Source organism: Dermacentor albipictus, chromosome 1, assembly GCF_038994185.2.
Source record: "Dermacentor albipictus isolate Rhodes 1998 colony chromosome 1, USDA_Dalb.pri_finalv2, whole genome shotgun sequence".
NCBI lineage: Eukaryota > Metazoa > Arthropoda > Arachnida > Ixodida > Ixodidae > Dermacentor > Dermacentor albipictus.
In genome coordinates, this window is record NC_091821.1 from 135,000,041 (window position 1) to 135,017,143 (window position 17,103).

The 17,103-nt window shown below is 43.3% G+C and overlaps 1 protein-coding gene across 6 annotated transcripts in view; it reads right to left on the minus strand.

Moving 5' to 3' along the window:
- Window positions 1–3,856: 3,856 nt before the first annotated feature.
- The window catches only part of LOC139050027 (uncharacterized), a 73,962-nt gene continuing 60,715 nt past the window's right edge, over window positions 3,857–17,103 (minus strand). For all 6 annotated transcript variants that reach the window (XM_070526190.1, XM_070526186.1, XM_070526177.1 and 3 more), the window contains one exon: window positions 3,857–5,133. In XM_070526190.1, coding sequence (XP_070382291.1) covers window positions 4,297–5,133 — 837 coding nt within the window. In that variant the 3' untranslated portion in view covers window positions 3,857–4,296. The remainder of the gene's footprint in view (window positions 5,134–17,103) is intronic.

Consider the following 17,103-nt stretch of genomic DNA (forward strand, 5'->3'; position numbering starts at 1 on the left):
GATTACAATAAAAACTTGAAGGTTTACATGTATTCAACAAAAATATTCACCGCTTGATGTCTCTCTATCACTGGGAGAAATACATTTCACATCACTGGTGCTATACACAAGTCTGACATATTGCTGTGCTACTCAAGAAAGTTAAAATCTGAATGTTTTTAAGCCACAGTGTCAGTGCCTCCTGTGTTTCCTTACATTGTTGAGTCATGACTGATTTAATTTACTTAAGATGACTTAACTAGTACTTTTTGCTTAATGTGAATATTCAAGTTGACAATTTAATTCTAACTTTCTATTAATGAACTCAATCTTTTCAAATGAAGACTGATCATCCACTTCATTGAGCTGTTTCAATCAGTGAAACAGCAAATCATAGGTGCCGACTACAGTGGGGGCTCTGGGGCCTGAGCCCCCTCTGAAGCTTTCCGGGGTGCAGAGCCCTTCCTGTAAAGTGTCATTACCAGAGTTCTGCTACCCACATCATTTCAGGTTTCTTTCGAGTTGCCTCTACCTTTTGACTTAAAATTGTGGCTAAAAGCATACTGCATATTTGTTTGCGCGGGCGTGCACGGCTTTTGATCCATACTTTCGTTTTACTTCTGCAAATCCTAACAATGAGAGGACAAGTGCATTAGAAGCACCAGCGGCGGCTACCTCATCCGTATTTTAGAGCGTAGCTCTTAGCAGCGAGCGGCGGTGTAACTGAGCGAACGAGCACAGCGAAGGACGAAAGAGCGAACGCGTAACGCAGCGGCGGATGAAAGACGCGAGGAGGAAAGCTGAGGAGGGGGGTATGGCGAAAGCGGGAGAGGAAAAGCGTAGCGCAACGACGATGGCTACGAGATGGCACCAGAGTAGCGTACGATCGTCTGGGAGGTCTGTCTGCGGCGGCTGCTGTGAATCGCGCCCACGCGTCACCCACGTGCTGCCTGCCTCTCGCGGTCTCCCGATTAGCGAGGTGGTCGCGCAACACTTCGCTCCGCTTGCAACGTGCCACACGAGATAGATTTCCGCGCCAGCGAATATATCGTGAAACGAAAACACGTATAGAGCTGCGCTCAAATTTCGCATTAGGGAGTATCGTAATCGGTGAATTATTTTCACTTCAACATTTTAACACGATGCACAAACACAATTAAATATATACGCAGGACAAAGTTTATTATATATTTTTGAAGAGAAGGAGGTAGCCTACTAAGAATGATTTATAGTGGTATGGATAGCCTGTGCCTAGAGAATGAATATATTGTGTGTTCACCTCGTTTCAAATTGCTTTGCGCGCTTTTTTGACTCTGAAAAAAAACCTGCAGACTTCAGTGATCCCTTCGGCAGTCTTTTATAAATGGTGTGTGAAATGCATGCGAATGATATGTCTCTCGGTATTGTTTCTGTTTCCAGTAGGCAGTGCTAACGACTCATGAAAAAAAAAAAAACTTGCAACATTTATGAAAAAAAAGCAACATGAAAAAAATTAAAAACGATATGAAAAAAAAGACTGCAACATTTATTTGGGATGCAGACATCACCACTAGCATGCAGAGGTCATAACCATATACAATTCACTCAGTAACCAAAATGAGGCCAAGCCGGATTCACTCAAAATCAATAGCAGTCATGCGCAGCAGCGCTTACGCTCGGACTCCCAGTAAAAAAGAAAAAAAAATACCAGTTTCGCCGGAAAGGCGAAGCCGTGTTAGTGATAGCGAACTATAAGACAGAAACGAAGGAAGGTTCTTACCGTACAAATCCGTGCTATGGCCGCACCTCCAACTTGACAGCTTATATATATAAAAAAAATCGAACCGAAAAGCAATCGCGTTCGGTGCGAACATTTCTTGATTGTATCTTTGTGTATTAAAACTTACACAAGGCGTTACATGGCTTTTTTCATTGATGTGCGTTCGTGCGACTTAATACGCACAAAACACACATATCTCCCTAACTCGATTAACCTCATGAATCCGCTTGTCGCATGGCTCATCCGAGAGATGCCAGTCTCTTCGTGGTCACAGGCTGTGAAAGTGAACTGCCTCCTACTATGAGGTATTGTAAATATTCATATAGAAGTCAGACGAAGTTTCTTTGAGGGCAACTGTCATTAGAGGTTATATATATATATATATATATATATATATATATATATATATATATATATATATATATATATATATTGACACGTGTACTTGTATTTGTATATCTTTTTCGGGTGACCGCTTATCACTGTCTAACGAATGTTATCGCTCAGCGCGGGACACCCCCGCATTTATCGGAAGTTTCTCGAATGTTATCGATGGTTCTTGCTGCTGTCTGTTGTCACCAAAGCTTGTGTAATCTGACTGCATGTGCAGTGCGAATTGTGTAGAACTTTCTGGAAGACATGCGGGCACCAGCGATTACTCTGGAACCTTCGATGGCTCATGTATAAAAGCCGACGTGCTAGACCCGCTGATGAGAATTTCGACGATCGCCGACTGTGTTCGCCGCTTTCGTTGGGCTTTGAGTGTAGCCTGGTTTTGTGGGCACAGGTTCGCCCAATACAAGTTAGTTTCGTCATTCACAGTATTGCTGCTGCGTTTTCTTTGCCGTCACTGATACGTGCCAATATATATATATATATATATATATATATATATATATATATATATATATATATATATATATATATATATATATATATATATATATATATATATATATATATATATATATATATATGGGTGAGGTTCGGAAAGCCGATTCCCCCCAGAACAATGCAAACTTTCCGCGTACATGCAGTAAAGAATATGCATTCCACCCCCTCCATTCTAGTGTTCACAGCGAACACATCCTTCGCAATGTGCGGCAGAAGTGGAAAGCGAGGCGAATTCGTTTTCCAAAAACTTCAAAGGCGTACGTTGGTTTCAGCATGCAACTTCATAGTGGTAGGCTCACTTTTTCAGGCTCACTTCCTTGCTGGTGACTGATATTGGCCTGATGCTCTTAAACATCATCCTGCTCTAAGTTCAGTGATAAGCGTTGAGCTCCTAGGCTTCTCAGCTAGAAGGAAAGGCCTGCGTGTAATCGCAACAGCATACATTTTTCTACCTGTTTAAGTCAGCACCAGGAGCCGCCTTGACAACGTGGAGTTTTCCTGATCTAGACAGCATGGCAGAAATGTTTGAAGGCATCTGCGTGCATTTGATGATCCAAGGGTAAAATAAAACTGTGAGGAAACAAACCCATTCCATTCCGATTAAGATAGGTTTGATTCCATTCAAGTTCCATTAGGCTTTAAGAAAACTGGAATATTCCAGAATTATTCCAACTCTGGGATGGCAGTTCCGCAACCCTATTGAGAAGGGATGACGAATATAATACTTGCAACCAGTATAATTTTAAACGTTTTCGAGGTTTTAGTATCGGCCACATGACGATTCTCAGCACATTTTGCCAAATTCTGTGGTCTCATCGAGACTGCATTTATTGCACTACGGCTAGCTACCCTATCAATTATGCTTCTGCCAATTTCAATATATACGAGTTTTTCATTGCCTTACAAGATCTACACAACTACTTGCGTTTCTTTAAGCGCTAATTTCGTGAAGTACCTGAATCGACTCTGTTGTTCGTTTCAAACCACTAGTGGCATAGTGGTGGTGTGCACAGGTCCACCCGGTCCGTGATGCCGAGTAAATGCTGAAAGCATCTTCAAGGCACTGCTAGCATTCATTTATGCTGAACAGTGAAGCCTATGAGGTGACATACCCGTGCAAGTGCAGACAGGTGCACGAGCCTTCAGCTTCTCCGTAGTACATGTCTACAAGTGCAACGGTGCGGTGCCTCCAGTGTTGTGGTGACCGACCAAACAAGACTTCGATAGCTTGGAGTCAACACCTTTATTGCTTACAGATATTACACATGCTTGAAAACACATTTCCACTTCTATTGAGATGAAAGAAATAAAATGAGCAATACATTTAGCAAGAAATCACTGCACATCAATAAACTACCGAAAGCCAGTGCATAAGTCAAAGGAGTTAGTATAGAAGTCACGGGAAATGAACCATGAAGTCAAAAGTTAATGGTTATAAAAGACCTGAACTAAGAGCAGTTACTTGCTGCCTAAGCTATATACAAGAACACCGTGTACTAAAGCACAGAACGATGGTAAGCAGGATGTCAGAAAGTGGGCGCAAGCATACGAGCGAGAAAAAAGGATTAAAGATAGGTAAATATCCAGAGTTATGGCAAGACAGGTTGGCTTCAGAATGACAAGTTTTTACGAAGCACTGATGCCAGGGAAATTAGATGACAAGGCTAGACGCAGTAGTAGGCACCACTGGGACAGGACACGCCGTTAGTACTCGTTTTGAAGACCGCTGGGGAGGCGGTCGCCACCTCCTCCCATGTGGCTAACACCGAATTCTGAAACCGGGCTGCAGCGGCTGCCGCAGCAGCAGCAGCGGCGGCGGCCGCAGCAACTGCCGCTTCAGCAGGGCTGGTGATGAAGCTGGCGGTTGGCTCAGGCACGTCAACGGAAGCGTTGTCCTCGGTCATGAACACGTAGAAAAGGTTGCTGTCGCTCGGCGTTTCAGCCTCGCGGGCGTGGCCGTTCAGCATGAATGAATCTTCGAGCGGCGGTGTGCAAACACGCTCAGCATCACGGCCCGGGTGCAGTAGCACCACCTTGGGCGACTCGTTGGGGTCGAGCAGAGCCTTCATGTCACCGTTGAGTGTCATGGTGGCCTCGGCGTGGATGACAGACGGCGCGCGACGTGTCGGCCGCAGAGGTGGCAAGTACTCCCGCGTCCAGATGGTCGCCGCCGCTTGTGAGCCAGCTGGTGGCGGCGGAGTCGACACGGGGGTCGGCGGTGGTGGTGGTGGCGGCGGCGGTGGCAGCGGCCGAGGCGGGGCATATTCGTGATACTGATTATCGTAACAATGCTGCTGTGCGTTGTTGGCTATGTAGTCGTCGTCGCTGGTGGCCGTGTCGCTGGTAGAGCCATTCGAGTGCAAGGAAGTGTCGTCCAAGTAGATAGCACTGTACTGCCACTTAATCACCGAAGCCCCGTGAACGTGTGATGACCTCTCCAAGCGGGCCATCTCATCGCGTTGCTTGCGACGCGGCGTCTTGTGGCGAGATGGTGGCCGTCCCTGCGTAGAATACGGATGTTGCGACGTAATTGAGCGCGGAGGGCTTGACGATGATTATACACGCTGCACTGCTTGAGCTTTTCTAACTGTTACCTAGGGTCACTCACACACGTGAAGTCCACAAATACATGATCCGGTGGTTTTATACCAGTGTCCTAATTGGTCCAAAAAGCTTTTATCGAACGTATAATTTAATTTGTTGACTTCAGCCCTACTGCAGCTATATATTCAGATAACTCACTTGAGTTACACAGCGGTGTTCCAGAAAGGACTAATGGTACATTCGACTGGTTCATACCGTGCTCCAACTCGGTTTGCAGCGGCAATGCGGAGCCCTCTCGAGATAGGAACCATAGGCGCCAACATTGTTTTAAATTTCCACTCTAAACACTATGCACATGCACAATATATTTAAATATACACACGGGACCAAGTTTAACATATTTCTGAAAGAGATGGAGGTAGCCAATTAAAATTTGTTTGTAAAGGTATGAATAGCCTGTGCCTAGAAAATAAATATGTTGCTGTATGTTCACCACGCTTCAAATTGCTTTGCGTGATTTTTTTTAACATGAAAAAACCTATAGACTTCATTGACCCCTCCAGCAGTCTTTTATCAATGGTGTGTGAAATGCACATGAATGTTGTATGTCTCAGTATTGCTTCTCTTTCCATTAAGCAATGCTAACAACTCATGAAAAAGATACATTTCTACTCATTTGCAACATTTATTAGGGATGGAAACATCATTACTTGCATGCAGAGGTCATAAATACATACAGGGTGTCCCAACTAACTATCATGTACCAATATTTTTTTAAAACAATGCGTTGTTCGAAGACAACCTAGTGCATATTGCTTACAGGACAGTGGAGTAGCTGCCAGTAATTTTCTCGTTACTGAGATTTAATTAGATAATTGTATTTAATTATCTAAGTCAAGACGTACTATCCTAATTATCAAAGTATCGATGAGGTATTTGAAGGCACACCCAAGGGACATCTAACTGCGGTATTTTCAGCGACGTACTAATATTGCGTACTAATTTTCCGATTGATAAGTAAACTCCGCGAAATACGGAGAATATAAACGTGACTGTGCTTTCATCCAGGTCATAAAACAGCGCTCTCGAACAGGCTCCCTCCGGGTTACCCAGAACGAAACAAAGGAAATAAAGAAAAACATCGTGATCGAGCTGGTGCGTCATTTGTCGCGCCTCAGCCGAAGTAACACGTCTTGTTTGGTGTTAGTTGGAAACAAGCTGTGATAGCTGCTGTCCTGGCGAAAATAAAGTGCAAGGATATATATATATATATATATATATATATATATATATATATATATTTTTTTTGCCACCAAACCTATCATCACAAAAGCGAATTGACAACGTCAGTGCAAATGTTTAAAGGTGCGTTTTGTTTCGTCCCAGTCGCCATGTGTTTCTCCGTGAGCAGAAGATAAACATGATCCTTGCCTTGAGATCTATAAATGGCAACAAGAGGAAGGCCGCAAATGTATATATCAGTCATGTAAGTGTGGCGGTAGACCAAACGCACCGACTATCATCAGCAATTATGAAAACATGAGACAAACCGGCAGCTTCAAGAAACAGCGGTGGAGGACTCCATCTTTATCTTTGAGTCCTAGCCTACGCACGGATGTTCAAGCATTTATCGCCTCAAATCCTCATGCTAGCTTGTGGGACGTTGCCGTCCAGGTACCGATTTCCAAGTCATCAGTTTGTAGCTATAGAATTCAAATGATGGCCGTTCACCCGTACCACATTAACCAGCACCAATGCTTAGAATATAGGGACCTGTAGAATCGTCTAGATTTCTCGAATTGGGTCCTAACAAATGCCGATGCGTCACCGGACTTTTTGAGCAACGTCATGTGCACAGATGAAGCCAATTGTCGCAGAAACGCCTAGATAAATTTGAATAATGCAAGTTATTGGAGGGTCTCAAATCTAGACTGGGTTAAGCGCAAGCGGCACCAGTACCAGTGGTCGCTTAATGTGTGGTTCGGAATTTACGCCGGTGCTATAATCGGTCCCACCTTCTTTGATCACACACTGACTGGACAACGTTACGTGGACGAAATCCTTGGACGAATGGTGGACGAGTTTCTCAGCGAAGTCCCGCTGTCACGCCTTCCACTTCTGAGGTATCAGCAAAACGGGGAACCCGCACACAGCAGCAGCCGAGCACTAAACTGGCTGGATGCGACTTTACATGTGCAATAGATTGGAAGGCACGGGCCTGTAAATTGGCAGGCTAGGTCACTTGACTTGTCTCCACTCGATTTCTTTCCTTGGGGTTCCGTGAAAGATCGTGCTTACATGATCGAGGCGGACGTCAGATTAGTTCAAGCCAAGGATAACGGATGTCTGCCGTAGAATTCCGGCGTAGGTCGTCAAGAAAGCCACTGAAGATGTGATGATGATGACAATATGTATTTATTGAGGGATGGGTCGAAGGCCTATAATGTGGAATAGAAAGGGGAGGGGGGAGGCGTATTCAGAGCAGTCCTAGGAGCTGCGCGTCCTAGGCGAAAGCCAAGAGCGAGTCCAGAATAACCCTGTCGGAGATAAAACAGACACAACACTGCGTAGCTGCAAAAGGAGACCTATTCGAACACGTCCTCTAGGCTGGTGTTCAACCGAGCTTACGAATTCATAGACAATAAAGGCACACTGAAATCTGATTTTTTTTGTGCACCACCTTGATTGCCAATTCGGTTGATTTAGATGTGGTATATTTACTTTCTTGAATCGGATTTGCCTTTCCTCTACACGTTGCTCGCTCCCCGGTCTGTTTGTTTCGCTTTTATTTTTTGACACGAACCTGTTCTTGCAGCACGTATACACTTTCATGAAAAATAAAACGGTGACAAATTTGGCTTTGGTGCGAAGCAAGTTTCTGGCACAAAATATAGCTTCGCACGCACTCTTTCGATGCGGTGCGAGCAATGCCGGGATTTTGAAACATTCTATGCCGATTACATTGCTTTTCGCATCTAGTGCGTGGTTAGCGCAGCGCTTCGGCTGCGTTATCAAGGGGCTTTTGTTATCAATGTGATCAGTCGGCCTTGAGAGACGGATAATAAGTGTGACGTAGAAATGAGAGGAAGGAATAGCTGCGAAGCCGCGAAACCTGCTGTTGGTGCTCCTTCCGTACCATTGCGTGAACTGTCTCTTCGGGTTTGCGACAGGCAATGCAGTTGCTTTGAATCAGCTTATTTGAGGGCGCTGCTTTATGATGCGCGCCCTCGCTTGATATTTTTCATATTTCGCGAGGTTTCTTTGCCAGTCGGGAAAAAATTGTACGCAATTAGTACGCCGCTGAAAACACCGCATCTAGATGCCATTTTGGGTCGCCTACAAATGCCTCATTGACACTTCAAAAATTAGGGCAGTACTTCTCGAGTTAGATCATTAATTGCAATTACCGAATTATATCTCAGTAACGAAATAATTACTGGCGGCTACTCCACTGCACAGGAAATAATATGCACTAGGTTTTTTTCGAGTAACGCAACTGCTCTTTTTTAAAATCTTGGTGCATGATAGTTGGGATACCCTGCATAATTCACTAAGTAACCGAAATGAGGCAAAGCTGGATTCACTTGAAATCAACTCGCCATGGTTGCTCAGTGGCTATGGTCTTCGGCTGCTGAGCACGAGGTCGCGGGATCGAATCCCGGCCGCAGCGGCCGCATTTCGATGGGGGCGAAAACACCCGTGTGCTTAGATTTAGGTGCACGTCAAAGAACCCCAGGTGGTCGAATTTTCTGGAGTCCCCTACTACGGCGTGCCTCATAATCAGGAAGTGGTTTTGGCACGTTAAACCCCATAATTTAATTTTTTTTCACTCAAGATCAGAATCAACAGCAGTTATGCGCAGCAGTGCTTATACTCGGATTCACAGAAAAAGGAAATAAAAAAAAAGAAAGAGAGAGACTGCAGTTTCGCCGGAAAGTCGAAGCAGTGTTAGTGATAGCCAAGTATGGGACAATTACACGAAGGAAGATTACACCACCGAGAGGACTCGGGCTGTGAAATTGAACTGACTCCTACTATGAGATCTTGTATATACTCATATAGCGTCGTCATTTCAGCGCTCAATTCTTCGAGGTCACACGAAGTTTCTTCGAGTGCAAGGAACATACACATATACATACATACAGGGTGTTTTTAAAGGTTGCCTGTGGCAGATCTCACAATTCTAGCTGATGAGCTGGTCTACTCGAAGCGAAGGACAATACTTGCAAAAACAATTGAGATGCAAAGTCGACTAATTAATAAAAATTCACTAATTAAGTTTTTAACTAATTAAATTATGGCCCATGTTGCAATTTACTAATTCTAGCCGTGGAGTTCGCAAGGTGGATCCACTTGGAACGAAGTTACAAGATGATACCAGTTTCGAGATATAAATTCCCGAACTTTGCGGAGAAATCCATTGGCGTTCCAGTTAATTTGTTAACAAAACGTCGTCTCATACGCTGAAGCACACAAGTAACTGGAGCGCCAATGCATTTCTCCGCAAAGTTCGGGAATTTATATCTCGAAACTGGTATCATCTTGTAACTTCGTTCCAAGTGGATCCACCTTGCGAACTCCACGGCTAGAATTTGTAAATGGCAACGTGGGTCATAAGATAATTAGCTCGAAAGTTAATTATTGAATTCTTGTTAATCAGTCGATTTTGCATTTAAATGTTTTGTGCAAGTAGTGTCCGCCGCTTCGAGTAGACCAGCTCATAAACTAGAATTGAGCTATCTGCCACAGGCAACCTTTAAACATTTGTAAAAGCGTTCGCTGGAACAACCTGCATATATATATATATATATATATATATATATATATATATATATATATATATATATATATATATATATATGTATGTATATATATATATATATATATATATATATATATATATACACACACACACACACACACACACACACGCACACGCACACGCACACACACACACACACACACTTTTGGCAGCATGCTTCGTCTATGCTTTCGAAAGGCCGGAGTACCGAGTGCGAGCACGTATATTTCTTCACTGTGTTTGCTACCGTAACACGCCGCGACAAGACGCACCGACATGTGCGCACAATGTGCTCAGTCTTCATTTGACTCGAAAGGAAAACAAAGCACTTAACAATGACAACTATGGGGTTCAAACACGATGAAACAAACAGATACGAATAAAGCAATGTTATAGGTTACGACAAAGAGCTGGAAGTGATTCTTCTCGAAAATCATTCACTACACCAGGCAGACCCTGCCCGCCGACGGGCATTAGGGGCGTCGCGCTCCGAACTTCACTTATCTCGTCATGTCCCCAGCGGCAGCGATGAAAGGGCTCATCCCGGAAGGCAGTGAAGTGTAGAGTGACTTGGCCAGTGACGTGTTCATTCGCAGCATGTCTCACTCGCTGACGATGGTGGACCAAAGCCTATCCTCGGGCGACTGATAGAGAGGATAGTGAGCCAGTGATACTTTCAATAAGCTCCAGACATTTTAAATGATGTTGACGCCCGGGGATCGGGGCGGCCAGTCCAGGAGAGTGACGGCGCGCTCTTCGCTTCGAGCACTTCTTGCGCAACACAAGCAGTGTGGATCGGCGACCTATCGTGCTGATATATATAGCCGCCTTCCGGGAACGGGCCGTCAAAAACGTACGGAATCAGTACATCGTCTATGATAGCCCTGCACCTTTCAGCGATGAACTTACCTTCGAGGCGCATCAGTGGGTGTCGCACAACGCTTAGTAACGAATACCGGCTCATTTCACGCAGTAAGGATGAAGTCCGCGCAGTAGCACCACAGAACGCCTGTAGCACGCTTCCCGACAATGCGACCAGCGCCCGCCGTTCTGTCATGACTACTACTGATTCTTCATCTTCACTTACTATCACTGATGAAATTGTAAACGGGCCTGCACGCATCTCCAATGCGTTCAATGAATATTTCCATTCTGTGTACACAAACAATTCTCATGTCTACCCTGCTTTTGATAATGATTCAGATTTTTCTATTTCCGACATTGCAGTTAATGTTAATGGCGTCCTTAATTTGATTTTAAATTTAGACACAAAAAAAGTCTAGTGGCTCTGATAGTACTCCGAATTCGTTTTTACTTCGCTATTCATAATGGACATCACGCTATCTTGAGATTATATTCAATAAGTCTCTAGAAACAGGAATCGTTCCTTCATCATGGAAACTTAAAATTTCTAGTTATACCCTTGTATAAAATAGGTACGAAGACAGACATAACGAGTTACAGACCAATTTATTTAACTTCCCAATCGTGCAAAATGCTGGAACATATTATTTACAAACACATACAAGATTTTCTTGAGTTGAACAACATTCTAACTTATGTTCAGCACGGCTTTAGACGTGGTTTCAGTACTATTACGCAGTTAACCGACTTCACCCATGTCATTGCTTATCAATTGGATCTCGGTAAACAGATTGACGTTATCTTCATTTATTTTTCTAAAGCTTTAGATTGATTATTTCATTCTCACCTCTTGTAAAAATTAAATGCGATACTAAAAAATTCCCGTGTGGTCGATTGAATTGCTAGTTTCTTCTAACCGATCCCAATACGTCGATTTTAGTTCTACAAGGTAATCCATACTTGAAGTAGGCTCCGGGGTTCCTCAAGGATCCGTCCTGGGTCCTTTATTGTTTAGTTTATGTCAATGACCTCCCGAAAAATGTTTCTTCCAGCATTCGTCTTTGTGCTGACGATTGCGTCTTATACGATGTGATTGACTCCGCGACTAGTTATAAGCGACTGCACGATTCCTTTGTCTCATTCGGTGCTTGGTGTGAAAAAAAGAAAATGAACATTAATAAAAAAAAGGTTGTTTTGTCCTTCACGAAAAGAGCAGCACCTGTAATTGCGACATATTCCTTGAATGGATCACCTTTAACCAGAGTTAGACAATACAAATACCTTGGCGTAACATTTACTCACAATCTCTCATGGACTACACACATTGACCAAACATATTCAAAGGCCCTAAAACAACTTGCATACTTACGTCGTAGTATGCAAAAGCTCCGAAGGCAATTAAACTATCAATGTATAAAACTCTTGTTCGCCCCGTTATTGATTATGCCGCAACAGTCTGGTCACCCCATAACAAAACAACATAATCAAACTAGAAGCAGTTCAGAAAAAAGGCGTCCGTTTCATTTTTCACCTGCTTGACCGCTATTTTTCACCCTCGTCTGCCGTCCCTACACTGAAACTAACATTACTTTCAGTACGTCGTGATGTGGAATCATTAAAATTTTTGCACAACATAACGAACAAGTCCTATCATACTACAAACACAGCTTCCATATGTATCACCAAGCCTTCTTGCACGCGTAACTTCCACGAGCTTAATCTTAACCCTTCCTATGCCCGTACAAATACTTTCAAGCACAGCTTCTTTCCCTGCACTATAGAAGTATGGAATTCCTTACCAGGCTGCCTTCGTTCACTCCCGATAAGCGAATTTGAAAGTGCTCTCTATGAAAACCAGCATGTGTAACTAATCTCAATTACTTAAATTAGGTTTAGTTTATACTTTATGTGTATGCATTTCGCTGTTTCACTGCTTTTAAAAATCGATGAAAACTATTTTCCAGTTCTTTGACTATCGTACACATGTTGTGAGAGTCATTGTTGATTTCACTTCATTTCTGTTCACCACTGTTTTTACCCACTCCTACAATAGGCCTCCTATGGGTCTATATTATATATATATATATATATATATATATATATATATATATATATATATATATATATATATATATATATATGTATATATATATATATATATATATATTGTGAGCATTATATTAATCCTTCATCTGTATATATTCATCATCATGGCCAGCGTCATCGTCTTCGGCGCACGACCTGCTAAATAAACCGTCGAGGTTTAACAGCTGTTATATGTGGCCTTTTTAGACATTACATGAGCGTATGACAACGTAGACCGCAACATTTTGTGGGATATTTTGGAAGGGGAAGGCCTAGGTGACGATTGTCTGAAGCTTTTGCGAGAGGTTTACCTAGAAAATGCCGTTTGCGTTGAACGGGAAGGGATGAGGAGCGAGGAGAAAGTTCATATCAACAAGGGACTGAGGCAGGGGTGCCCTTTATCCCCACTGCTGTTTATGATGTACATGGTGAAGATGGAGAGGGCGCTAGAAGGAAGTAATATCGGGTTTAATCTCTCATACAAACAGGCGGGTACAGTAGTAGAGCAGCAGCTTCCAGGTTTATTTTATGCGGACGACATTGTCTTGTAGCTAACAAGCAAAGTGATTTGCAACGTCTGCTTAATATCTGTGGACAGGAAGGCAACAACTTAGGTTTGAAATTTACTGTTAGAGAATCAGGTGTTGTGGTATTCAATGAAAACAGTGAACAGACAGTCCATGGCGATACAAGGCCAGGAAATACCTCGGGCAACAGAATATAAATACCTTGGTATATGAATAAACGAAGGCAATAGATATATGGAAACACATGAAAAAACAATAGCAGTGAAGGGGAAGAGAAATGCAGCCATAATGAAGCACAGAGCGCTATGGGGATACAATAGGTACAAGGTGCTCCGAGGTACGTGGAAAAGTGTAATGGTTCCAGGACTTACTTTTGGAAATGCGGTTGTTTGCTTTAAATCAGGGGTAGAATCAGGAATCGATGGATACCAAAGGTCAGTGGGTCGCCTCGCATTGGGCGGTCACGGGAAGACTACAAATGACGCTGTGCATGACGATATGGGCTGGATAGTTTTGAAGTGAGGGAAGCTCACAGTAAAATTGAGTATGAAGAACGACTGAGGAATATGGAAGAAAGTAAATGGGCTGGGAGAGTTGAGGTGTTTGCACAGGAAAAACATTGATTCACAGTGGAGGAAAAGAACTAGGAAGCTTACCAGGAAGTATGCGGCCTGTAGGGTGGGCAACACAGCAACAAAGAACGCCAAGCGGAATACCAGAGAGGCTGAAATAATCTCATGGGTGGCGGGAATGGAAAAGAAACCTGCCATGAGGAACTACCTAAGAGGAAAAAACGAAATAAGGAAAGAAATAATTGATGATAAACTCAAAAGGAAGCTCATTACTTTTCGAAGCGAGATCGGCATGCCTTAGAACACGCACCTATAAAGCGAGATATAAGAAGGAAGAATCATGTGCGTGCTGCGGTAAAGCTAGGGAAACTATGGAGCATGTTTTATTAGAATGTGAAGACGTCTACCCAGCGGTCGATTGAAGCACCATCGGCCTCCTTGAATGAATTAATGTTTGATGTTTAATGGTGCGAGGGCCAGGTATGGCCAAAGAGCGCCGTGCTAGTGTTAATGGGTTCGCAGTGGACTGATGAGTTCTGTAAAGTTAATGTAACGTGGCTGTAAAGGCGCCTAAAAGAGTTGGTGAAAATTACATAAAATTTACGGGTAATAAGATTATGGCAATCACTAATGACGTATACTATGAACACTAAAATGCACGGCGAATAAATGATACTATACATAAAATATGTGAGGCGTTAAAATTGGCTGGAGCACTACTGCCTCGCCGGAGCCCTTGAAACACAAGGGCCTAGAGGCATGTGCTATACGAAACAACTATCACAGCGGCATCCTCTGAAAAGAGGAAGCGCTACGATCGTATGGGGCTAATAACATGTAACACAACATCTTTCAGGAAACCTAGGACTGTGTTGGCGTCAAAGAGCGGTTCTGGGCCGAGGAACATTACAGGATGAAGTATGCCGGTATGCTAGAGGAAAATGTTTCTTTCTCTCATATTCGGCTTCCCGACACTCCAGGAGGACGTGGAGGGCGGTCAGCCTCTCCCTGCGTCTCCGCGTACCACAGGTTGGATGTTCATTTCCAGTAAGTAAAAAGTTATGGGTGCCAAATGTGTGTCCTATCCTAAGACGACAAAATAGGACATCTGTTCGGCGTGATTTTGTTGCAGAAGGCCAGAAACCTAATTGCGGCTTTATTACGTGCAGCTTATTATTTGTTTCCACGTCCCACAAGCGTTGCCAGTAGTTTCGCAGTTTCCTACGCAAGAATGGCCTTAGATCTGTGACAGGGACTGCAGCGGTAGGATTAACAGAATGCGATGCAATTGACGTGGCCATCTGGTCCGCCAGAACGTTACCTTCGATGCCCCTATGACCCGGCACTCAGCATATGATGGCATGCTGTTTAGATATATACACTTTACACAGGACGGAATAGAGTTCACTAATTACTGGATTGTTGTACTTACAGAATGACAGCAAGGCCTTTACAACACTTAGTTAGTCCGTATATATAACTGATTTTTTGAGTTTTGTTTTCTTTGTATTCTTCACAGCCGACAATAGGGCGTAGGCCTCAGCCGTAAAGATACTTGTTTCCGGATGCAGTACATCGGATTCCGAGAAGGATGGACCGACGGCTGCATAGGATACCGCGTCGTGTGACTTCGATGCGTCTGTGTAGAACTCCGTGCAGGAGTGCTTGTATTGGAGTTCCAGGAATGCATTTGGATTTCAATCTCTGGGGCGTGCTTTGTAACTTTCAGGAAAGATATATCACATTGTATCAGCTGCCACTCCCAAGGAGGTAGCAGCTTAGCTGGAGACATTAGGCGATGTTTGAGGAGTGGGACATCCATTTCAACGCTAAGCTCCCTCACACGCAGTAAAAAGGGCCGTCTTACAGAGGGACTATTAAGAAAGAGTGCAGCATATGTCATATCGTTAACGGTATTAAAACACGGATGTTGATGATTAGAGTGAACTTTCAGAAAATATGTTTGGCTGATGTATTCTCTGCAGATGGAGTGACCACTCATTATATTCTACATATAAACTTTCAATAGAACTTGTTCTGAAAGCGCCAGTGGCCAGTCGGAACCCTAGATGGTGGACCGGATCTAGCATATTTAGTGTGCTCGGGGCAGCAGAATGGTAGATCACGGCACGATAGTCCAATCGTGATCAAATCAGGCTCTTGTAAAGATTCATTAAACAATTCCTATCGCTGCCCCATGTTGTGTGGGATAAAATTTTCAGTAAGTTCATTGTTTTTAAGCATTTCACCTTGATATACCTTACGTGTGGAATAAAAGTTAGTTTAGAGTCAAGTATGATGCCTAAGAACTTGTGCTCTTTGTTCACAGGGATTTGCTGACCACACATTTCGATATTGGAATCTGCCATGAGCCCTTTGTTTCTTGTGAAAAGCACACAATAACTTTTGTTGGGGTTCACTTTAAATCCGTTTTCATATGCCCATTTGGACACTTTGTTCAAGCCCTGTTGTACTTGCGTCTCACACACTGCAAGGTTGCAGGATTTGAAACCTATTTGTATGTCATCTACGTAAACAGAATAAAAAATGGCTGGCGGCGATGAAGCACGAAGCGTGCTCATCTTCACAATAAAGAGCGTGCAGCTAAGCACACCTCTTTGGGGTACACCAATTTCTTGCATAAAAGGTCGATACAATGCATTGCCGATTTTCACGCGGAAGCTACATTTGGACAAATAGCTTTCTAGTATGTTTAGCATATTTCCACGAATTCCAATTCCCGACAAATCTCGCAAGATCCCATATCGCCACGTTGTGTCATACGCCTTCTCCATATCGAGGAATATCAATAAGAACTGTTTATCTACAAATGCATCTCGGATATTTCCTTCAATGCGCAGAAGATGATCAGTCGTGGACCGCTCTTCTCTGAAGCCACACTGATAGTGATAAAGCATATTGTTCAGTTCAAGGAAATGTATTAGTCTACGATTAATTATTTTTTTTCAAATAGCTTACAGAGACAACTTGTAAGAGCTATCGCGCGATAACTTGACGCCAAGGTAGGGTCTTACCCAGCTTTAAGACGGGAATAACAACAGCTTCCTTCCATGAGGA